Source organism: Lontra canadensis, unplaced genomic scaffold (genome assembly GCF_010015895.1).
Source record: "Lontra canadensis isolate GAN:19392208 unplaced genomic scaffold, GSC_riverotter_1.0 scaffold220, whole genome shotgun sequence".
NCBI classification, from domain to species: Eukaryota; Metazoa; Chordata; class Mammalia; order Carnivora; family Mustelidae; genus Lontra; species Lontra canadensis.
Genome location: NW_022631214.1, coordinates 474,795 through 498,375, shown reverse-complemented (window position 1 = coordinate 498,375; position 23,581 = coordinate 474,795). Strand labels below are relative to the sequence as shown.

At 53.8% G+C, this 23,581-nt stretch overlaps 1 protein-coding gene across 2 annotated transcripts in view; it reads left to right on the top strand.

The window, feature by feature from the left end:
• The window catches only part of CHFR (checkpoint with forkhead and ring finger domains), a 29,285-nt gene extending 8,225 nt beyond the window's left edge, over positions 1-21,060 (top strand). The window contains exons 4-18 of one of the 2 annotated variants that reach the window (XM_032849235.1): positions 247-356; positions 1,247-1,306; positions 1,671-1,880; positions 6,815-6,982; positions 8,718-8,877; positions 9,833-9,987; positions 10,075-10,237; positions 12,198-12,340; positions 13,355-13,471; positions 14,802-14,885; positions 15,397-15,467; positions 16,482-16,569; positions 18,539-18,646; positions 19,335-19,407; positions 20,497-21,060. In XM_032849235.1, coding sequence (XP_032705126.1) covers positions 247-356; positions 1,247-1,306; positions 1,671-1,880; positions 6,815-6,982; positions 8,718-8,877; positions 9,833-9,987; positions 10,075-10,237; positions 12,198-12,340; positions 13,355-13,471; positions 14,802-14,885; positions 15,397-15,467; positions 16,482-16,569; positions 18,539-18,646; positions 19,335-19,407; positions 20,497-20,539 — 1,753 coding nt within the window. In that variant the 3' untranslated portion in view covers positions 20,540-21,060. The remainder of the gene's footprint in view (positions 1-246; positions 357-1,246; positions 1,307-1,670; positions 1,881-6,814; positions 6,983-8,717; positions 8,878-9,832; positions 9,988-10,074; positions 10,238-12,197; positions 12,341-13,354; positions 13,472-14,801; positions 14,886-15,396; positions 15,468-16,481; positions 16,570-18,538; positions 18,647-19,334; positions 19,408-20,496) is intronic. The other variant, XM_032849236.1, reaches the window with a different exon arrangement.
• The last annotated feature ends 2,521 nt before the right edge of the window (positions 21,061-23,581 follow it).

The following is a 23,581-nucleotide window of genomic DNA, read 5'->3' as shown; positions in this document are numbered from 1 at the left end:
CCGGAGTTATTTTTTTTTTTTTAAAGATTTTATTCATTTATTTGACAGAGATCACAAGTAGGCAGAGAGGCAGGCAGAGGGAGAGGGAAGCAGGCTCCCCACTGAGCAGAAAGCCTGATGCAGGACTCGATCCTGGGACCCTGAGATTATAACCCGAGCCGAAGGCAGAGGCTTAACCACTGAGCCACCCAGGCGTCCCCGGAGTTATTTTAAGTAGGCTAAATTGCAATTTTGTTGTCTTTGCAGCACCAATGGAACAGTGATTAACAAGCTGAAGGTTGTTAAGAAGCAGACCTGCCTTTTGCAGACGGGGGATGTCATCTACTTGGTGTATAGGAAGAATGAGCCAGAACACAGTAAGAGAGAGGGATTGGACAGGGTGGACACAGGGGTGGTTCGTGGCGGGGAGGTCCTGCCGCCGCTGGGAAGTGTCATTGAAAGGAAGTGTGCTGAAGCAGCTGTTTCCCTTAGGAATGTTAGTGTTAGCTACATTTTCTCTGCTGTTGATGTAGACTCTCGGCGTGAGTCATGTCTGTTGAGAATGGGAGTGTTGACCCTGCAGTCTGAGCCCGAGCCATTCTTCCGAAATCCCACTCTGGCCACAGCCGTGCATCTCAGCAGGGCCAGGGGAAGTGAGCGGGGATGGGCCGGGTGACATAGCGGAGGAAACCTGAGTTGTGGGGAGTCAGACCTAGAATAGGAGCTGGAGGCCAGAGGTCATCTGCTTTTGAAGACCTTATAGCAGACAACAGACATCCGACTGGATCCCATTCGGGCTTTTCCAGATCTGAATATCCGTTTGCGGAGGAATGATACAGGTCAAGGAGAGTTGAGAAGGAGTCTTTCAAAGGTTACCACGAACTGGAAGAGGGAGGCAGATATTCTCAGGTTGTCTTCCGTGTTGTCAAAACCAGCCCCTGGCCACGTGGCAGGTCCCGTGTCTGCTCCTGCTGGTGGCTTGAAGCGACAGGCAAAGCACCGGTCACCCCCTGCTCGTCACTCTGCCTCCCCTAGTCTGCCTCATGCCTGCAGACCTTTTATTCCGAGCCTTATTTATTTTAAAGTCGGTTAAGTTATCTTGGGTCACTTGTTTTGAAATCTCTTGAACTAGTTAATGTTGTTACCAGCTGGTAAGTCAACATCGTCAGCAAGGACCGAGGGACTGAAGTGACAGAAAGGAACAGAAAGGGGAAGGGGGCTTCTGATGGTCCTGGGGACTCCGTTCTGACTGCTGATTTCCTTTTAGATGTGGCATACCTCTACGAATCTTTAAGTGAGAGGCAAGGCGTCACGCAAGACTCCTTTGGTAAGTGAGGCTGTAACAACGTGGGTGCGTAGTAAGGGCTGTTGGTTCTTTTTTTTTTTTTTAAAGATTTATTTATTTATTTGACAGAGAGAGAGATCACACGTAGGCAGAGCGGCAGGCAGAGAGAGAGGGGAAAGCAGGCTCCCTGCTGAGCAGAGAGCCTGATGCGGGGCTCGATCCCAGGACCCTGAGATCATGACCCGAGCCGAAGGCAGAGGCTTAACCCACTGAGCCACCCAGGTGCCCCAGGGCTGTTGGTTCTTACTAGGAAAGCCTTTTCATCTGTTGGAACGTCTTGGCTGAAGCCGTGGTGCTCCCCCTGAACCCTGACCGTATGCTCTTTCTGTTCCTTTCGTGTTTGCAGAAGCTAATAAAGAGAATGTGTTCCACGTGACCAAAGATACCTCAGGTGCAGGGCAAGGTGATGACCCCCAGGTCCTGCCGTCATCGCCCACCACTCAGGCGTGCTTTGAGGAACCACAGCCATCGACGTCGACATCAGACCTCTTCCCCACGGCTTCTACCTCTTCCATGGAGCCCGCCTCTGCAGGGCGAGCGCCTTCCTCCAGCTCTGGTGAGAGGGGAATCTCAGGGCGGTCGCCGCATGCCTCTTTGGTCACTGATTGTGACCCGTGTTATTATGGACGGAGACAGACATAGAAGCCACTGGGGAAGCCAGAGGCGGCATCAGGCGTTAGGCTGTCAGCAGCAAGATCGCTGCCGTAGTCGACGGTGTCGTGTTCCATCTGCGGCAGAAATGCAGAGAGTCGGGCGGTGCAATAGCATGGTGTGTTTTGTCCTTGTGCAGGGATGTAATTCGCAGGCCGTGGCAGTCACCCGGCTCAAGTGTACACGTCTGTGGTTTTTACTGCATTCATAGTGTTGTGCGTTCACACCACTATATCATTCCAGAACATTTTCGTCACCCCAAAAGGAGACCCCACACCCACCAGCAGTCACTGCCCCTCCCCCAACTAATCTGCTTTCTGTCTGTGTGGACTTGCCTCTTCTGGACGTTTCATACAAGTGGAGTCATGCAGTCTGTGGCCTTTCGTGTCTGCTGCTTTCACCGAGCATAATGTTTCCAAAGCTCACCCAGAGGAACATATAATTTACTTATTTATTTTTTGAAGATTTTATTTATTTATTTGAGAGAGAGTGCACGAACACACACCAGCAGGGGGAGAGGCAGAGGGAGAAGCAGACTCTCTGCCAAGCGGAGAGGCCAACTCGGGACTTGATCCCAGGCCTCCAGGATGGTGACCTGAGCTGAAGGCAGACGCTTTACCAACTGAGCCACCCAGCCGCTCCTGGAATAACATGTAATTTAAAACCACTTTTACATGTACTGGTCTTTATGGCACTAATTCTTTACCTTCCTCCCTGGTCACTAGAGAAGATTCAGACGCCCTGGGTGCCATGGGACTTGAACATTTCTTTGTAGATAACTGTTAGGGTGTAGCGTGTACACATATGTATGATCTGTGAATTGGATCGCACTATATATGTTAATTGTTTTAGAAGATTTTATTTATTTGAGAGGGAGAGCCAGCACAAGCCGGGGGGGGCAGGAAGGGGAGAAGCCGATTCCTCATTGAGCAGGGAGCCCAATGCGGGGCTTGATCCCAGGACCCTGGGGTCATGACCTGAGCCAAAGGCAGAGGCTCAATAGCTGAGCCCCCCAGGCGCCCCTAAATATGTTAATGTTTTAGTTCACTTTCTTAGCTGTTCTTCTGTATATTTTTTCCAGGTTCTCTTTAGGTTTATCTTAAGTTTAAAAAAAAAAAAAAAGCCTTTTTGAGATTTTTTTTTTTTTTTTAAGATTTTTATTTATTTATTTGACAGAGAGAGATCACAGGTAGGGAGATCAGCAGGCGGGGGGGGGGGGAAACAGGCTCCCTGCTGAGCAGAGAGCCCGATGCGGGGCTCGATCCCAGGACCCTGGGATCATGACCTGAGCCGAAGGCAGAGGCTTAACCCACTGAGCCACCCAGGCGCCCCGAGATTTTTTTGATTGGAGAGAATTGACATTTTTACAATACCCAGGACAGTGGGGGTTCACCCTGTTCATTAAGCTCTTTGATGTTCTTCAGTGAAGTAAGCCTTCTTCACCTTGTTTTGGGAACTCGAATTTATCCCTAGAATGCTTTTCTTATTCTTGTTTTTTAAGATTTAATTTATTTGAGAGAGAGACAGCAAGTGAGTACAAGCCATGGGGGAGGGGGCAGAGGGAGAGGCAGGCTCCCCACTGAGCAGGGAGCCTCGGTAGGGGGGCCTCGATCCCAGGACCCCGAGATCGTGACTTGAGCCGAAAGCAGACGATTAACCGACTGAGCCCCCCAGGGACCCCTCCCTCTCTTATTCTTAACATTGTAGTGCACGGAGACCCTCTTAAATCTCCGCGAGGGTGTGTTTGGCTGTGAATAGTAGAAGACATGGTTCCCAGAGCAGAGTCTGGAGACTCGCAGCCTCGCCCTCGCTCACCAGCTCATGATGTTACTGGGCACTTCCTGTCCGTGGCGTTTCGGCTCTTTGTCTTCTTTTAATCTTCTGCTTGCTTGCAAGAAGCCCGAGTTCTAGCTGTCGCAGACACATTCAGAGGCAGGAACTAGCAAGGTCTTTCTAAAAAGAACTCGGTTGCGGGCTCAGCAGCAGAGGACTTGTCCCCAGAGGTCTCCTCCGTCTCCTCCTTCCCCTCCGTCTCCTCCATCTCCTTGGCCAACTTAGCTGTTCTGCTCCGAGGTGGTCCTTATTTTCTCATCTGTTCTGGTGGGATTTGGGGAAGAAGAGGCAGTAAACGCAGGGACTCTGTATGCTTCCTTGAGACCAGAAGCCTTACTTCTCCCGCATTACGTGAACCTGTTTCCATTTTTGCGAACTTGGTTTTCACTTGCCAGTACCATTGTTCTTTTTAGCGTAGGGAATGCCACACTCCTACTGGCTGCCCTCATTAAGGCTTTGTAGCTCTCTCCGCCATCCTTACCCAGAGCTTCCGCTGCCCAGCCAAGTCCCCAGCAGCAGCGGGCTCACACAGCACACCACACTCTCTCCCCGGGTCAGTGGCACCCGGCTGAGCACCAACACTTTCGTGTTACGGGGACTTCGGCGCGTCCATAAAGGACTTTGCGGTACTTACCAGGCATGCTTGCTTACACAACGGTAGTGGCTGGTGAGCCCTGTATCTGAGTCTCACCCACCACCTCCAGGAGACAACCAGCAGCAGAGACCAGACCCGTGACCGCAAGAGGCCCTCCAGCCTGTCCCCTGGTACTGCTGAACTGGAGTCCCAGCTTCTCAGACGCCTTCGACTTACCGCTCTTTCAGCATCATACCTCAAACTCCTGAGTAAAAGAAAAGGCGATCACACTACCTAGATAAAAACATGCCAGATACTGAAAAACTGCCCGGATGGTTGAAGTTCTCCAAGTTCTGTAGGCTCGCGTGCCCTTTAGAGTATCCCCTGGGTTCCTTTAACCACAGAGGCACGACACGGTTAGGTCATGGGCTGCCCCGCTGCTGGTTCCTCCCACCCGAGGGTTTCCCCTTGTGAGGGCCACCCCAGGAGGAGTAGAAGTGACATTCACTGACCTTGAGTGTACCCCAGGGAGTGTTGCGTATGAGCGCAGATAAGATGGAAGGCTGTGGGCCTTCTGGATTGAGTGCTAATCTCCAGCTGTTTGCCTGTGTAAAAATATGCTTTGTCTCTGGTCCCAAGCTGTGTGTTTTGTGGTTATTGTTATAGCTTTTCAGAATTGAAGCACAGAATAACTCTGACCTATAAAGAAAACCTGCTTTACCAATAGGAATTTTTTTTATTCCATCTATATACTTAATACGTGCATAATATGAGTGGTTGGGATTTGACAGTTTATTTTGATAATGTTCTAATTTCATTAAAGGAAACCGCAATGCGGTATTACCTCACACCTCTTAGAATGGCCAGCGTCAAAGAGACAAGGGATGACAAGAGTTTGTGAGGACGCGTAGCGAGGGGAGCCCTCCCATGGTGTCGGTGGGAGTGCAGGCTGCTGCGGCCGCTCCTCAGACAGCGAAAAAGAGAACTGTGTCTGACGCAGTAACCTCGCTTCTCGGTGTATATCCAGAGGAAGTGAAATCACTCTCTGCAGGAGACGCCTGCACGTCCTTGTTCCGGCAGCATTATTCACGAAGGCCAAGACCTGGAAACAAAATGTGATGTGTGTGTGTGCGCGTGCACATACAACTGTTAATTTTACCATAAAAGGGCAAAAGGGCAGTGCATTTATATATTGTGCGATTAAAAAAAAATCATAAAAAATTTTGCTATAAGCAGATTGTTCAGATGGAAAGCTTAGCTCCAATTGTGTGAAGCTGGGGGCATTTTCCTGTGTGTCTGAGTGTATACATACTAATAAGGTACACAGCCTGCTGAGTGTGCGCTGGGTGCCAGGTGCTCTTACAAGTTTTGAGTTAACCCTCCCCGTGGGTCTCCTGGAGGGACACCGTCATCATGGTCTGTGTTCTGGAGGGAGAAGCTCGGCGGAGCTCAGGAGAGCCCCGCCCCCCGCCGTAGTGGGAGTGAGAACCAGAGCCAGGAGCCGGCCCTTGACGCTGTCTCTTCTCTTCCCTCCATATACAAGCTCATTTGCTCCCCAAACAGTTTTAACCTTTTTCCTTTGGTGGCCATAGGGCAGTTTCTTTTTCAAAATAACAGCACTAATCACTTGAATATTACCGACTACGCCTGTATTGTAGTGGATGATATTATAAAAACAGGTCTTTATCTAGATGATGGTTATTAGAAAGTCTCCTTATGGGGTGTCTGGGTGGCTCAGTGGGTTGAGCTGCTGCCTTCGGCTCAGGTCATGGTCTCAGGATCCTGGGATCGAGCCCCGCATCGGGCTCTCTGCTCAGCAGGGAGCCTGCTTCCCCCTCTCTCTCTGCCTGCCTCTCTGCCTACTTGTGATCTCTGTCAAGTAAATAAATAAAATCTTTACAAAAAAAAAAGTCTCCTTACCCTTCTGCTGGCTCGTTTCAATCAGCGCTTCTGGCTTCTGGCTTGCGCAGATGGGTACTGCCCTGGGAGGTACTCCTGCTCCCTTCCTTTCTCGCCGCACTGTCCCTCTGCTCTGTCTGGCCTTCGTGTCCCTGCCATCCAAAGTGCATCCCTCTTCTGAGAGGACAGTGTGTAGCTGCGCTAACATGAGTTACAGCACGGTGAGTGTTCAGCGTTACTTCGCATGCGGATTGGCCCCGTGTGAGACTAAACGTTCCAGGCCGATCCCAACCACAAACACGTCTGCCTTTGTTTCCACGCGAGCACGTTGCTCGCTCCAGGTCCATCCAGCACAGCAGCGGGCACAGTTGTGTTTAAGAGACGCAGCTCCGTATTTCTAGTGAGTGTGTGTTACTGAGAATATGGCATCTTGGATTACCTAAGCCTGACTCAAACCCGTGATGCTTTACCTGCCAGGCTCTCTCCTTCCGGGGCGGATGAATCAGAACCTCTCTTGTTTGTCGTCCTCACAGGCTCCGGAGACGCAGGCGTTTCCCCGAAAGAGTGTGGTACATCTGTGGCGGGTGATGAAATCCCTACCTTTCCTTCAGCTCTCCCAGACGGAGAGGGGGCTACCTTCTCTCTGTCAGAGCCCCGGGGTCAGGACGACCTGGAGCCCAGCAGGAAGAGAATGAAAGGAGGTCAGAGTCCTGGGGTTCTGTGTGTCTTGGCCCTTGTGGGAGTACCGGGGTCCCAGCGGGACTGTTCAAGCTGCTTCCGATAGGGCCTCCCCTTCTCCAGAAGTTTGAGGATATGTCTCAGGCAGACACCTGTGGTGCCTCAGCTTGTTTGGAATGGAAATCTGAACCTTTTCTTTCTTTCCTTTTGTCATCATCGGATTGAACTGTGTTTACTGTCAGGTTATGCTCGTGGTCTGGAAGCAGTGCGTTCTGAGTTGCCATTCTGTCCACGTTTGACAATCATTTTTTAAGAATATGTTGCCTTTGGAGGAGCCTGGGTGGCTCATTTGGGGAGCCTGTGACTCTCGATCTTGGAGTTAAGGATTCCAGGCCCACATTGGGTGTAGAGCTTACTAAAAAGTAAATGAACTTTAAAAGGAAAAATTGTTGCCTTTAAGCGATAGCTTTAACCTTCTTGTAAAGGTGATTTAGAGAAAAATCTGCTCTTAAAAAGACAAAGTTAAAAAGACTATAGAAATTTTGGGAATGTGTAGTGGGACAATGGCTGCACTGCCGGCTTGAGACCGCCTGAGGATGGGAGCAGTGAGACCAGGGGGCTCTGGGAGGGAGGAGGACCTTGGGGGAGGAAACTAGAATATTTTGCATATTGGGTGGAAAATTGAATTGACTGGCTTGGGGAGAGTGTAGAAAAAATCAGCAATAGTGCATAAAATAATAAGCCAGTATAAAAATGAGGCCACTTTGGGGGGTACCTGAGTGACTTAGTGAAGTGTCTGCCTTTGACTCAGATCATGATCCCATGATCCCAGGGTCCTAGGATCTAGTCCCAGTCAGGCTCCTTGTTCAGCGGGGTATCTGCTTCTCTTCCCTCTGCCCCTACACCCTCATCTCCCCCCCGCCAAATAAATCTTAAAAAAAAAAAAAATCGAACCCAGGCATGGTATTATATAGTTAAGAAACACGAAGGTCTGTACCAGCAAAAGTAGCTTAAAAACACGAAAGTCGTTAACTCAGTGGAGGTTAGACCACGGCAGAGGGCTGCTGCTTCTGGTTTCTTGTAAATGTTTGACTTTGTAAATAGTGTGCAAGTATTTCTTTAATTAAAAATAAAAAATTAAGCTGTGGTTAGCAGCACACGAGCACTGTGGAACAGCAGAACAGAAAAGATTCGCAGCTCCTGGTCACATCGGAGCGCGTACTTCCCAGTGTGTACACAAGTCACGTTTTTTGTTTAAACAAAAATGACATTACATACAAATACTGAGTGACAAATGGCCTTTAAGCATGTATCCCGAGTGCCCCCTTTTTATGTGATTACATTTAAGTTTCTTATGAAACTTAAGTGTATTGGAATTTGAAGCTGCTTTTCGGCCTCCTTCAGAACGCCCTTTGAAATACAAACACTGGGGCGCCTGGGTGGCTCAGTGGGTTAAGCCTCTGCCTTCGGCTCGGGTCATGATCCCAGTGTCCTGGGATCAAGCCCGCATCGGGCTCTCTGCTCGGCGGGGAGCCTGCTTCCCCCTCTCTCTCTGCCTGCCTCTCTGCTTACTTGTGATCTCTCTCTCTGTCAAATAAATAAATAAAATCTTTAAAAAAGAAAAGAAAAGAAACACAAACACTGGTGGGAGCTGTGTCTTCCGTCCGTAGGTTGAGGTGTTCGTGGAACTAGAAGAGCCAGCGTCTGCTGCTTCCCCGCTTGGCTGCGGTGGTCAGAACGCACCCCTTTCTTTCACAGATGGGGGGCCTGACGTGACCCTGCAGTTGCTGGCCGCAGACCAGTGTAGAGACACTCACGCCGCCCTGGGAAGTGTCCGGTCCGAGGCTGTGAAACCAGACAAGATGGAGGAGACGCTCACGTGCATCATCTGCCAGGACCTGCTGCATGACTGCGTGAGGTACGTGCCCCGCGGGGAGGTGTGTGGGGGTGCCGCAGCCGGGAGAAGCGGCCGCAGGGTAGCCAGCCTCTGGCTCAGGGCGGGTTCGATGCTGTGGATGTCGCTGTCATTTGACCTGTGTGGCCACCTGCCCAGAACCCGCTGCCCATACCCGAGGCTGTGGAAGAGCTCACGAGGCCGCAGTGGCAATGGCCTCAGTGGGCACAGGCGGACACAGGTCCCAGTAGATAACCCCAGTAGCCTGTGTCTGCTGCACAGACACAAAACAGGAGAACTGTACCAAGCCTTAAGGGAATGTCGTCGTTAATCCAGGGGCAGTGACCCAGAATGTGGGTCCCAGGAGCCACTGGGGAGAGCCCCCTCCTTGCTTCTCTGGGGGAACTGAAGAATGAAAGCCCTTAGAATTTCCACTGAAATGCAGGCCTTTTCCACACTCAGTGTCCCTGTTCCTCGTATGCCTCAAGTCACAGCCTGCTCTCCTGTCCCTGCTGGAGCATAGATTGTCGCTTCTCGTTTCTCTGAATTCCCAAGGACCAGGTGAAAGTTGAGGTCGAGCGCCATTCTGCCAGGGGAGCTGGATCCCCTGCGGCCTGTGGATGGCCGGTGGCCTTCCCCGCCTGACAGCTGGGGCTGCAGCTGCGGCCAACGCGGGCCCCAAATGCGGTGTGTGTTGCTGCCCAAGAAACAAGGGCTCTAGGCTCTGCTGAGTCAAGTGAGCTCGGTGGGTAGGGGGTAATCGCACTTTTCTGTTTGGTAACGAATCCTCAGCCTGAGCAAGGCACGTCCTCCTCTGGGGAAAGAAGCAGCGTGAACTGGGGTCCCTGCTTCTCCTGCTCCAGGCAGGCCATGCCCCACGTGCCCTGGCATCTGGGGGGCTGCTGCGGTCTGGCAAGACAGATGCTTCAGCGGCGGGTGATCTGCAGGGGCGTCTGAAGACCTGTCCTTGTCCCCTCAGCCTGCAGCCCTGCATGCACACCTTCTGTGCGGCCTGCTACTCGGGCTGGATGGAGCGCTCCAGCTTGTGCCCCACGTGCCGCTGTCCAGTCGAGAGGATCTGTAAAAACCACATCCTGAACAACCTGGTGGAGGCCTATCTTCTCCAGCACCCAGGCAAGTGGGGAGCCCGCCCAGCTCCTGGCCGCTGCGGGGGTCTCTCCGGGGCCCCTCAGCCAGTAGAGCCACGTCCTTTCCCTCCAGACAAGAGTCGCAGCGAGGAAGATGTGCGGAGCATGGCTGCCAGGAACAAGATCACGCAAGACATGCTGCAGCCCAAAGTCAGGAGGTCGTTCTCCGACGAGGAGGGCAGCTCAGAGGACCTGCTGGAGCTGTCCGATGTGGACAGCGAGTCCTCCGACGTGAGGTGAGCCTCCTCTTAGCTCTGAGTGCGGCAGGGAGCTGGGCAGGCAGCGCGGGAGTCTGGGTCGGGTTCTACCTCCAGCAGCCCGGCTCCTGCGCCGTCTGGCCTCGCTTCTCGTGGGCGACGTCAGCCAGTGACCTTGGCTGCCTTGAGCTTAGCGAGGATGGGGTGGGTGCCGGCCAAGGACAGCCACTCCCTCGGGTGACTGGGGTGGGTACTTGCCACCCTGCCTGCTCCAGTGCCCCCTCCCTCTTCAGGTACGCACGCAACGTTTATTTTTTGCTGCTGTTTATCTGTATTTCCTTCCAGCTTTACTGAGATGTCATTGGCATGCAGTACCTTTTGAGTTCAGGGCATCCTGGCCATCGAAGGGCTTGACTGCCGACTCTTCTAAGATGAAGAGCACCAGACCCCACGCCCTGTTATCAGGTGCTTGGGTTCTGGCTACAACGACGTCATGATGTAACACGTTCTTTGTCCCATGTGTGCGCACGTACTCGCAGCTCGTGCAGGGAGTATCGGGTCCCGCACTGGGAGCTGCATGGTCTGCGTTGGTCGGGATGCTACCGTGGAGAGGCTGTGGCCGCCTGGCTGAGGGGATGCGATCCCACGAGCCCTGGTGTTAGCTGCCATTTCCTGACTCAGAAGTCCGCCGTCTGAGTTTCGGGTGGAGGCCGTCAGACTGAGACAAAAGTCAAACCTCCCAAATTTACTATCTTTTGTTTCTTTTTGTAAAATTTAGCAAATGATGGTCAGGCCAACAGAAGGAATCAAAAATCACTTTAGCGTGAACATACTATGGTACATCCTTGTGGCCACTCATAGAGGTAGCCGCACAAACTCCTTCTGTTAGTAAGTAAAACACGGTATATACTTAGAAATGCTCGTACAAAGCTGGGATTGTGCCGTACATGTGGTTTTGTAGGCTCTCTAGTATTCTCACTCGAGAGGCCGTGCTACGGTGCACACCCTGCGGTTACGGTTTCATGCGCGTGTGCATTAGTTGACAGAGGTAAGTGACGGCACTGGAGCGGTCAGGTCGGAGAGCCTGACCCAGGGTTCCCTGCTGGACTGGCACCTATGTCATCTCGTGCCCGTCAGGAAGGTCCTAGCGATGGCCTCTGGGAGGTTTGTCAAGGGGTGTCAGGAAACCCTGCCTGCACTCGGTGTCACCCGAGATGAGTGCCATCTCATTCCTAAATGAGGTCGAGCATTTTCGGTGGTGGTTTTCTAGTAAGGTCTTACCCCTTCTTCCCTCTCTGGCTCCTGCTGTCAGAGGCAGGCTCAGGAAGGAGTTCTCTGAGATGAGGGAAGAGTCTGTGCCTGTTTCCTGTGGATTCTGTTTTACCATCTGTGTTTTTAGGAAGCTCAGCTGAAGGGCATAAAGCGAGGTGGGGCAGGGCTGCTGCTGGCTGGGCGGGAAGGCCCTAGAGGACAGCAGCATTCAGCTGGGGCACAACATGTGCTCTTGACTGATGCACTTTCTCAGGCGCTGGGGTGGACGTGCTGAGCGCCCCGGGCAAGCTGGGGCTGCCTCTGGACGTGGCTCCAGGCTCGCCCAGCATCAGGCCTGTGAGCGTGCGCCCCTCCCCGTGTGGGGACTGAACAGCCGCACTCTGGGGGATGCTGTGCCAAAGCACGGCGTGGGCAGGACCTGTCTCCGTGTGTCAGGAGCTGCCAAGGGGGCTGAGGGTGGCGAGGGACAGAGACACCCCCCCCCCCCCGCTGCTCTTCCGGGTGAGCACTGACTGGGTGCCCAGCGGGGACAGGCTGTCCTTCCCCTTCACACACTGGGCCGCGGCGGCTGGGACGGTGAGCAGAGAAGATGCCTCCAGGCTTGGCTTCTGGCTCTGGTCTTGTCGTGGGGCTGGGGGTGTGGCCACCACCCCAGCACGCTGGAGAGCAGGAGCCTCCTGCTTCTCCACACTCAGGTGCGCGTGGCCTTCGTGTGCCCCCCTTGCAGCCAGCCGTACATCGTATGCAGACAGTGCCCCGAGTTCCGGCGGCAGGCGGGCCAGGCCCTCTCCTGCCCAGGGCCTGGCAGCGAGCCAGGGGAGGCACCGGCTCCCGGGGACGCGCCCTCCACGTCCACCAGTGTCACGACAGGTGAGATGCCGCCTTCCGTGCTGTCGTCCTGCTGTGACCACCCAGGATCCAGCTGTCGTTCCAGCGGGCTCCTCTCCCCTTCCTGCCTGACTCCTGTCACTGCCACCACGGCCCTGCCACCTCTCATAACTGCTTGCTTCTCCGGGTCTGTTTTGGGCTGAGAAACCAGAGAGTTAACTTGTTTTCTCGTGGTCCTCTGCTCCTGGGCAGTCCTGGGGGTTTAGTCCTGAACCTGACATTTGGGCAAGATGCCGTCAAGAAAGGGAAAGTGGAAGCTAGAATCTATGTTTGTGGCCCTGGCCATTCTGCAGTTCATGGCCCCACAGGGCCCAGTTTCTTCGAGACTTGTCACAAGGCCAGTGACCCAGGATTGTGACCCAGAGCCGGGTTCACAGCCGTGTGCCATGACGCCATGCTGCGGCTCTCTCCATGGGTTCCTGTAGGCCCTGCGGACAAGCACGGGCAGTGCAATGCCTGGTCACCTCCCGACGCTGCCATCCCTCGGGTGGGCTCTGTCGTTTTCAGACTGCAGATGGAAGTCCCCGGAGGGACGGTGTCTGTAGCAGATGTGTGTGCACAGGCAGCGTCTCCCGTGTGTCCAGGAGTGTCTGGGGGCTGGGCTGTATGGACACAGCTCCCGGGGTGGAGTCAGCCACTCATGCCCACCAGGCCTGTCACTTGTTGGAAGACACAGAACTCACTTTATTGTTTTATCGCGTGTGCTTTATAGTCTGAGGAAACGTTAGAAACCTTCAAGTGAGCTTGAGAATGTTGCTGCAGCCGCTGAGCCGAGAGGTTGCTCTGCTTATTTTCCGTTCTCTTTTTTAAAAGGCTCCTCTCCGATGGTAGGCTGTCGTTTGGCTATTTAAGAAAACAGGTCAGAGTTCTCCCTGGGTGTTCTTGTGGCTGAGTTCCCTTGTGTGCTTTCCAGACACTCCCCTGGATGGGGGTCTAACCTGTTCTATCTGCCTGTGTCCCGGTATGTGCCGCCTGGATATCCTGTCTGTTCCGCAGCCCAGGATTATGTGTGTGCCCTGCAAGGAAGCCATGCCATATGCACCTGCTGCTTCCAGCCCATGCCTGACCGGAGGGCAGAGCGCGAGCAGGACCCCCGCATCGCCCCCCAGCAGTGTGAGTAAGGGTGTGCATGTACACTGCCTGCCTGGGCAACTTCCCCACCACGGAGCCCCTCTTGGGGATCCCTCTAGGCTCAGGTTTCAGAATGGTGTTGACTGCTGCACATGGTGTAAAGACGTGACTGTGTGTTCTCATCCGCAGAATCGGTTGTCTCTGTGCAATCCTATCAAATAACCATCTTTTTCCATTAGTTGGTAGCCTACCCCGTCATAAACCAAGTTTCCACATACGGGCAGTCTCTTTCTGAAGTCTGCATCTGATGTTTGTCCCCACATCAGGACCGTAACATTTCTCTAATATGTCACTTTTTTAAAGAAGATTTTTATTTATTTTGTTTTTTAGAAGATTTTACTTATTTGTCAGAAAGAGCACACACATGCGTTCACAAGCAGGGGGAGTGGCAGGCAGACGGAGGAGCAGGCTTCCCGATGAGCAAGGACCCCCCCATGGGGGACTCAATCCTGGGACCCTGAGATCATGACCTGAGCCAAAGGCAAATGCTCAACCAGCTGAGCCACCCAGGCGCCCCTTTTATTTATTTATTTTAATGAGTACGAGGGGCGCCTGGGTGACTCAGTGGGTTAATCCGTTGCCTTCGGCTCAGGTCATGATCTTAGGGTCCTGGGATCAAGCCCCGCATTGGGCTCTCTGCTCAGCGGGGAGCCTGCTTCCCTCTCTCTCTCTGCCTGCCTCTCTGTCTACTTGTGATCTCTCTCTCTCTGTCAAATAAATAAATAAAATCTTTAAAAAATAAATAAAGAGTGTGTGTGTGCATGAAGGCGGTGGGGGAGGCAGGGGCGGAGCAGAGAGAGAGGCTCTCAAGCAGACTGCCTGCTGAGCAGGGAGCCTGACTAGGGGCTTGATCTCATGATCCTGAGATCATGACCTGGGCCAAAATCAAGAGTCAGACTCCCAACCAACTGAGTCACCCAGGCACCCCTATAATGTGTCACTTTTATACAAAATTTTTTTTTAAGATTTTATTTACTTACTTGACAGAGAAAGATCACAAGTAGATGGAGAGGCAGGCAGAGAGAGAGAGAGAGAGAGAGAGAGGAAAGCAGGCTCCCTGCTGAGCAGAGAGCCCGATGCGGGACTCGATCCCAGGACCCTGAGATCATGACCTGAGCCGAAGGCAGCGGCTTAACCCACTGAGCCACCCAGGTGCCCTAATGTGTCACTTTTAAGTAAAATAGGTGAAAAGCCATGCTTTAATTTGCAGTTGTGGGATTGCTGTCAAAATTGAAAGTGTCATTTATTTAACGGTTATTTGAATTTATTCTTCACTGAAATGGCCTGACTAGCGGCTGTGCTGTGTCCACAGGTGCCGTGTGCCTGCAGCCTTTCTGCCACCTGTACTGGGGCTGTGCCCGGGCCGGCTGCCTTGGCTGCCTGGCCCCGTTCTGCGGTAATGCCGGGTCTTCGGCTGAGTTCTGTGCCTTTGCATGTTCTCTCCGTGCCTTTGAGGGCGGTGACGGGGTGGTGTGGCCCGCGTTGTGGGAGGCCGCCACGAGTGACCCTACTTTGTCCTGACATACTCCATATGTCTGACATTTGGAAGTGTCACTCTGTTGTAGCTCAGAACCAAGCAGTAACAGAGCAGCTACAGGGATAGGAGCTCAGTCGGGAGGGGGTGTCCTTATGCGTGAACAGCCCCACTAAAGACGCCCATTCTGGCCGTGGCCTTGAGTCTTTGCTGCGCCAGACCAGGTGCTCAGGAGGCGGAGAGGGCCGTCCGTTTCAGGAAGGAGTGGAATGGAAGTCGTTTTGCCTGTTCTCTTTTTAAAACCATTTTATCGTGGAACTTTTTATTCTTCTAGACTTTGTAAGAAAGGAAATTTGGTTATCTTAGTGTCAGTGAATGATGCTTTCATAGAGCGTCTGTAAGACGGGTGACTTTGCTTCCCCCTGTTTGGCAGAGCTAGACCTGGGCGACAGGTGTCTGGACGGGGTTCTGAGCAACAACCACTACGAGTCGGATGTCCTCAAGGTAACAGACGGACCTCCCGGGCAGGTGTGGGGGGCTCAGGCCAAGCGAGGCCCCCTGCGGTGTGCAGCTCTGCTAATGGCTCTTCCTGGTCCTGCTGCTGAGTGCGCCACATGGGTGTTTTCCTGTTTCCCCATTTTCCAAAAAGGAGGTATTTCCTTCATGCCCATTACGCCACGAATCTGCAGGACTCGCTCCGGTGCCTGCCCGCTCCAGGCACAGAGCTTTGGAGTCTGGGAGGGGAGTGGGCCGGCCCTCCGGTGGAACCAGGGCCTGTCTCCGGTTTCCTCCTTTCTGACGTTTTCCTTGCCGTGCTTTAGAAGCTGGCCCAGCTCTTAGAAGTTCAGCGTCCGACGTGCGCATCAGTCCCTTGCCAAGAGTCCCGGCTTCGTCCCATTTACATGCAGTGCTGCGCGCACAGGACGTGGGGCCTCTCGCCTGCGCAGCGGGCTCCTCCGCACGCTGTGCTCCACTTACGTGGCCGTGAGCCGTGCGCTCGCACAGACGGAGCCCAGCAGCCGTGTGTCTGCATGGTAGATTGTAGATCCAAACCCGCCACGCATCCTTACGTGGTCATGGGCCTGTTGCTGCCCTAGGGCTGCTTTGGCCGGGGCGGGGTGTCCCACCACTGCTGTGCGAGGACTGTCTTGGCTGAACTTCAGAGGGAATGTGGTGGCGCCCACGTCCAGGCTTCTGAAGCCAGCCCTCCTTTCAAGGCTCCGACGGAGCACCTCAGACGAGAACGCTTGGGCACTAGGTGGTGAGCGTGTCACCGAGTCATGCGTGGGAGGCCCGACCCTCGGGCTGTCCCGGGTGTCCTGCGGCCTCGGAAGCAGACCGCCGCAGCTGCACACAGCGCTCCCCCACAGCCACCCGATGCAAATCCCTGCCGTGCCGAACTTGCCCGGGCTGTGGCTTTACCCACCTTCAAGGGCCTTTTATAAGGTGTTTGCCTTGTCACTTTAGTGTTTCCTCCTCCAAGCTAGTGGCTGAGGTTTCTCTTCTTCCCCGTCACAGAATTACCTGGCAACCAGGGGTTTGACGTGGAAGAACATGTTGACGGAAAGTCTGGTGGCTCTGCAGAGGGGAGCGTTTTTACTGTCCGGTAAGCATCGTCGCACTTGCTTCCCTCTCTCCAGAGGCGCTGGCTTGGCCTCCTTGAAAAGCAGTAACGCCGGCCAGGCCAAGCCCGGGACTCCCACGCAGCTGCCTTCCCACAGGCATAGCCTCGCCCTTCCCCGCCTGACGGAGGCCGACAGAAAGGTGCTGATACCTTGGGTTTTCTGCATGTAAAGTTAGGTCTGAGCCCGCAGGAGGTATTCTAGGGTTTCTCTGCCGTGGGGAGGGGCGGGCCCAGCTGCGGAGACGGGCCGCACCTTCTGTCAGCGTGGAGATCCTGGGGCTGGTGCTTCCCAGATCCTCAGGCTCCTCCTTGGCCACTCACTTGGTGTGTTGCTAACTCGATGTGGGCTTGCCCCGTGTCCCAGGACACCCAGTACACTATGAAATGGGATTTTTGTCACTGCGGGAGAGGGCTGCAGCAAATCAGCAAATGCCTATTTCTTTTTTTTTTTTTTTTAAGATTTTACTACTTTATTTGAGAGAGGGAGAGAGGGTGTATGTGTGCAGGGAGGAGTAAAGACAAAGGGAGAAGGAGGAGGGGAAGGAATCTCAAGCAAATTAGACTCCCCTCTGAGTGCAGACCCCATGTGGGGCTCGATCCAACAACTCTGAGATCATGACTTGAGACCTGAGTGGAACCCGAGAGTCGGACATTCAACCGACTGAGCCCCTGGGCGCCCCAGATGGCCTTTTTTTCTGAGACACACATTATCATGGAAGACTTTAGAAGTTGTTGGGGATGCTTCTACACAGTTCCTGTCTTGTGGACACAGTCTCACGAGCATCTCGGGTGTTCTCTGCAGCAGCCCTGTGGCTGCCCAGACCGATCATCTGAACAGGGCCTGATCTCCATTAGCTTCTTAAGGACTGCTGTCAGGGTGACATGGCTCTCAGAGATGTGTGAGTGACAGAGGGAGGCATGAAGGGTAACGTGATCATCACGGGGAGTCCCGGCAGCTGACACGCAGTGACAATGCTTGGGCGGCCGGGCACCTGCCGCACATGCACACTGTCCTCGTAAATGAAGGCCTGCCACCGTGCTGTCCTGTGGCCTGTTTGCTCAGCACAGTACCTTGACCTGCTTCACGTACCGATTCACGAGTAGAGGATATTAGGGATTTTCTCCTTCCCGCTCTTGGAGCCAGCACTGCAGCTGCTGGGGGAGCATGCGCTCTGGCAGGCTCGAGAAACCGTTCGGCTGGGATAGGTAGGAAGGGTTGTTGCACGGCACTGTGCACAGTTGGGACTCTGCCGTAGTGACTCTCTGCGCAAGGACGTGACTCAGGTGTGAAGGCCAGCATCTTCTAGAGCCCGGCTGCCCTGCGTCTGCCTTTCCGGTCTTGGAAATACAGAACAGGCAAACCGGGCGAATCGTCGTTTTGTCTGCCCGCGCTGGAGCACTAACAGAATTGATGATCTTTTTGTTCCATGGTTCACTAGCCTGTCTCTGACCTTGGCCCATGCTAGGCTGTCTGGATTTGGGGGTCTGGGTTGGTAGGGTACCTTTATTATATAAAGGAGCAACAGGTTGTCATTTGTGTCGCACACGTGTTTTCCACTAATCGATGAGTGTTTTACTTTCAGGGTATGTGTTTCCATTTTCTGTTTAAGTTGTAGGCAGTCAGATTTACAAGTCCTTTCCTGTGTGCTGTTTGGTTTTTGTGACATACTTAGGAATAAGTCAAGAGAAAAATAATACTCATTCCTTTCAGTACTTTAAAAAATTTTTAAGATACTTGAGTTTTTTTTTATCCAGTGGTATTACTTTGCTGTGAGGAAATGAGTTGTTTTCGTTCTCGTTTTCTGAACATCTGGCCCATCGTCTCTGCCCCCCCTCCCGCCCCCGCCCATGTGGATCAGGGCCGGGTGTCCCACGCCTTCGCAAGGCCACAGCTGTTGTGCTGACGCTGCATGCTGACTGGCCTGCCCACCTGAGGCTGTGTCCCTTACAGATTACAGAATCACGGGGAACACCGTGCTGTGTTACTGCTGTGGCCTGCGCAGCTTCCGAGAGCTAACCTACCAGTATCGGCAGAACATTCCTGCTTCTGAGTTGCCTGGTAAGGAAAGGAAGCCCCCTCAGCCCCAGCTCAGTTCTGCTTTGATTGGCTTCTGCGTTCCTTCATGTGATGGGTACCCTGTTTGGGCCTTGGCTCCATGTTCTTAGTGGCTATCTGCCTCAGCAGGGACAAAAATGGGCAGACAGGCTGCATGGGGGCCATGCCTCTTTCCCGGCCATCCTCGCTGGGAGGTCAGCTCAGGCTCTGGGCCTGTCTGCGGGCTTCCAAAACAAGATTCACAAAAGCAACCTGAAAACAGCTGTAGTAGTTTTCTTTTCTTTTTTTTTTTTAAGATTTTATTTGTTTATTTGACAGAGAGAGAGAGAGATCACAAGTAGGCAGAGAGACACGCAACGGGGGAGGGGGAAGCAGGCCCCCTGCTGAGCAGAGAGCCCGATGTGGGGCTTGATCCCAGGACCCCGAGATCATGACCTGAGCCAAAGGCAGAAGCTCAACCCACTGAGCCACCCAGGCGCCCCAGCAGTCTTATTTTCTAAATTGGGTTGGGTTTTTTTGGTTTTGTTTTTTTCCCCCTGAAATCTTGGAACAGGCCAAGGACACTAGTTATAAAGCATGACAGATGCCATGGCTTTTCTGCTGCTGTTTGTCGCCTGGGGTCATAAATTCACACAGCTGAGCTTGTGAGTGTGATGTGCATCACAGATAACGTTGTGTTTCCTCTTCCTAGTGGCTGTGACTTCCCGTCCTGATTGCTACTGGGGCCGCAACTGCCGTACTCAGGTGAAGGCCCACCACGCGATGTGAGTGAGACCGCGCTGCCAGGCACGGGTCCTTGGGGCTGGGAAGGGGCGCCCACGTGGTCCTCCTGCAGAAAGGCACACCCCTGTTTTCCTAACAGGAAGCTGATTTTTTTTTCTTTTAAAAGTTTTGGCCAAGTTGATAGCTCAGCTTGTAAGGATGTTCATGAACTGGTTAATTATTTACTTGTAAATAGGCTAATTTCGCCATTTTATTTGTCTAAAGTCACGTGGTGTATGAAACAGTGCTGTTGTTTCCGTGTTCCGTAGAACACAGCCGTCCGTCCCCGCTGACGCACCAGTTAGCGCTTTCTCAGTCGGTGCCTGGGGTCGGCGCCCTGCTCTGTCTTTGGTGCCGTGAGCAGGTGTCTGTGATGGCTCTAACTCAGTGACTCACTGGGCATTTCCCGCTCACGGAGACATCCGCCTTGCCACATGGGGTTGTCTGGAGGTGTAGGTGAGGCGATGCTGTCAGTCAGTCTCACAGACTGATGTCGGAGGAGGCCACGAGGATCCCCAGTCATTCATGGTTTAAGTCAAAGTCACTGAGAGTGTGCCCTTAGTGCAGGGGACAAGGGCCCCAAGTAAAGGCTCCCTTGGAGACTGATGCTATGGAATGAAACCCTTGTTTTGTATTTGAGCATAGCGTGTGGGAGACTGTTTTGGTACAGAGAAGGGAATTTCACGAGCAACTTGTTAATCTTTCTTAGTGAAAACATTGGTGAGGAAAGCAAAGGCACCCCTATCTTCCTCTGGGGCTGTCCTGCCCGTCACGAAGGGAGGTAATGGTGCTCTATGCCAGCCGGCAAGTCTGTCGGTCCCGCAGGGTGGTCCCTGGTGGACCACCATGTGTCTGTGGAGACACTGAGGAGGCTTAGAGTTTGAGTTCTCTCTAAGAAAATGACCTAAAAATGTCTGACTTCTAAAATTTAAAGAAGAAGGTGTAGGGGTTAATTTCTTTGATGGTACTAAAAATACGCCACTGCGAGCGCCCCGTATGCGGTCAGCTTCTCGTCAGGTTCTCCCAGCGTGTGAGTTCAGGATCCGCTTCTGTGAATACTTTGTGGTAATTTCACTCTTTTCTCCCTGCAGGAAATTCAATCACATCTGTGAACAGACAAGGTTCAAGAACTGAGCATCTAGGAGGCACCAAGGTGGCTTGGGGGTACCGGAGGTCAATGACAGCGTTTCAGAAAATACTGGCTATAGACATTTTAAGGGTATCTTATAGTCCCCAGGGGATGCTGGGGGTCTCTGTGTCCGGCACTGTAGTGTGACGACTCTTGTGGAGTGAGACCTTCTTAGTGAGACCCCCCAACCCACTCCAGTGGCCTGGGAAGCCTGGGGCACGACCCACCCCTCCTCTGAGCTCTGCTGCCCGGAGCACTTCTGGCCGAAGCACCGCTGTCGCCGTCCCCTCCCATTGAGACGATGACGTTCAGGTTTGCTCTCTGTACCTTTCCCAAAACTATGGTTCCAACAGACCTCTCTCTCCAAGAAAGCTTTCGTGGAGGGACAAGGGAAGTCTGTTGTTGAAAGGAAAGGGAGCAAAAGTTTACAGCCCGCGGGACACCCCGCAGCGGGTTTGGCCACGGCTGCTGAGACCTCTTTGTACTAGATTTGGTGCTTATCTTCTAGTGAGATTTATCACAAACGGTAGCACAAGTAATATAATTTATAATTTACAAATTGACTAAAATTGGAATAGTAGGGTATTTGAAAGAATAAACATACGTTTCTGTTTATTAGAAAAAGAAAAAATCAGATGTCCAGAACTGCTAACCCTAGACACCCAGCGTCAAGCGTGGGGCCCTGTCCTAAGAGAGCAGAAGTGGGGCACTGCCACCGTGAGCCTGCCGTGGAACCGGGCCTTGGCGCCTGCTTGTCGCTCTGTTAGCACAGCAGCTCCCGTCCGAGGCCCCACCGTTCTTCCCGAAGGCTGGGTGGGCCCCGCTGGTGCCCAGCCCACCTGGAGCAGCCCCTCCCCCGAAAGTTCGAGAAGCCTTTGCTTCTACTAGATCTGATCTGCGTTGGGTTTGCCATGTCATCTGGAATAATACTTGAAATTTTGTTCTTTGTTAAAAAAAATACGTTTTTTATCTTTTGTTGAAATCATCTGTTATTTTTGTTTGCAAAATTGTAACTTTTTGCTTCTTCTCAGGAATAGGATTTTCAACTGTTGTCTTGCTCTTGATATGGACTCTGAGAAGCAGCGCTGTGTTTGTGGAAGAGGCCTGCTCCTCCCTGCATTCTAATAAACAAGCCGTGTCTGTTTCTCTCCCCCGCGCGCTGGTTCGAGTGTCGGCTGCCATGTGCTCCTTCCTGTCACGGTGGGCAGGCTGCAGGTGTCGCTGGTGACCGCCTGAGAGTCCAGCCAGTAGCCCTGCTCTCAGATGAGCCACGTGCAACACGGGGCTGCCCGGGGTCTGAAGACTCGGTGGAAGGGGAAGGGCCTAGGGTCTCACGGCTCCACCAGCCCCAGGTGTCGGGCTCTTGGCTGCATGTTGAAGCTGGGGTTTTGTGTCCGAGCCCTGCGCTCAGCCTGTGCAGGAGGGAGGCCTGCCCTCCCATCTTAGGGCCCGGCCTCATCACTCCCTTCCCTCCCAACAAAGTAAGAACAAAGATGTAGCTCTCTCAAAAGATATCCCAGCTTTTTAAACCTGGGTTAGAACGTGTGACTTCCCTCGGGCCGCACTGGATCCTCCCGTGAAGGACGGACACGCGTCACGTTAGACGGTGGGCTCCCCGGCGCGTGGCTGACCCTGCTGGACTTGGGCTCCCCGTTCTAGAGCACACGGGAGGAGCTCGGGGCCGGGGCGGTTGTTCCCTAGGCTGTTTCGCAGTGCGCTCAGGATGTTGTCATGACTTCCTGTTCGTCAGCACCCTCCCACCCCCCTAGCAGCCGGGCCGCAGTTGGGCTGGAGCCCTCTGTGTGTGTGTCGGCGGCACAGGCCGCCTGGGTGTGAATGGTCAGCTTGGGACTCTGTGTACTTGTCTGCAGGTACTTGGGACCAGCCCTGGCACGGGCCCAGCCGGGCCTCTGCCTGCTTCCTGCCAGCTCCACCTCCCGCAGCCTCGCCCTGCCCAGCCCCAGGCCCGGGTCCCTCTTGGGCTCTGTTCCCCCCACTCAGAGGAGGGCCCCACCCTGCTCACGCCCACATCCAAGGTGTCCCCTCCTGGCCTGAGGGTCTGAGCTGTGAGGAGAGCTGCGCATCCGTGGAGGACCCTCACTGGCCGCAGCCAGAATCCAGCAACTAGTGTGATCCCGCAGCGCTGACAGGGTCAGTCACAGGCCCGGATGGGAGAGCAGCGGAGTGGTGTGGGCGGCTTTTGCTGCAGGGAAGCAGCCAGACGGGGAGCGGAGGTGGAGGGGTCGTCACGCAGCCCGCAGAGAGGAGGCCCAGAGAAGCCGAGCTCCAAATCAGGATGGCTGTGGTGAACGGGGCAGCTGGAAGCCAGCCTCAGGCCTGAGGGAGGAAATGAATGGGGGACGGATGGGGTTTAGAAAGCCCAGCGCAGATCTACAGGTGTGGCTGGACGCAGGACGCTGTGCTAGAACCCTTGCTCCCTTTGTTTATGGCCTCAGCTTCCATCAAGCAGAAATCGGTGAACTTGCCCACTGCTTCAAATGGAAACTCATGCCTGACCTGATCACTGGTGGGCCAGACCAGAGGCTCCTGCCACCACCTGGGCGGTCAGCACTCCCACGGGCAGGTGGGCCCCCTCAGGCAAGAGGAAGGGGAGTGTCACGGGTTGTCATCAGGAATGCAGATGGGCTGCTGGGCAGCAGCTCTGGGGCTTAAACCCGGCAGGCCAGTCAGCCTGCTAGACCCTCATCCTGCGGAGGCCTGACCCTCAAGGGCACTGTGCTGGCAGCCGCCTGGAGGGAGTGCCCGGCAGGTCTCAGGTACTCCTCTTGGAGATGCCAGCTGCCGTGTGAGGCAGGGACATGGAGGAGCCCAGACACACTTGCGGGGAGATTCACAGCTCCCTGCAGAATTAATTCCAAGGACCTTGATGCACATGGAGTGCAGCCCAGTCAGGCCACAGTCACTCTGTCCTGTCTCTCAGGACACAGGCATATGTGCGTTCCCTCCTGCTCTCAGCCGATGTCCCAGCTAATCGGAGGGGCCTGAGGGAGACCCACTTCTGAAGATGGACCAGCTGAAGGCAACCA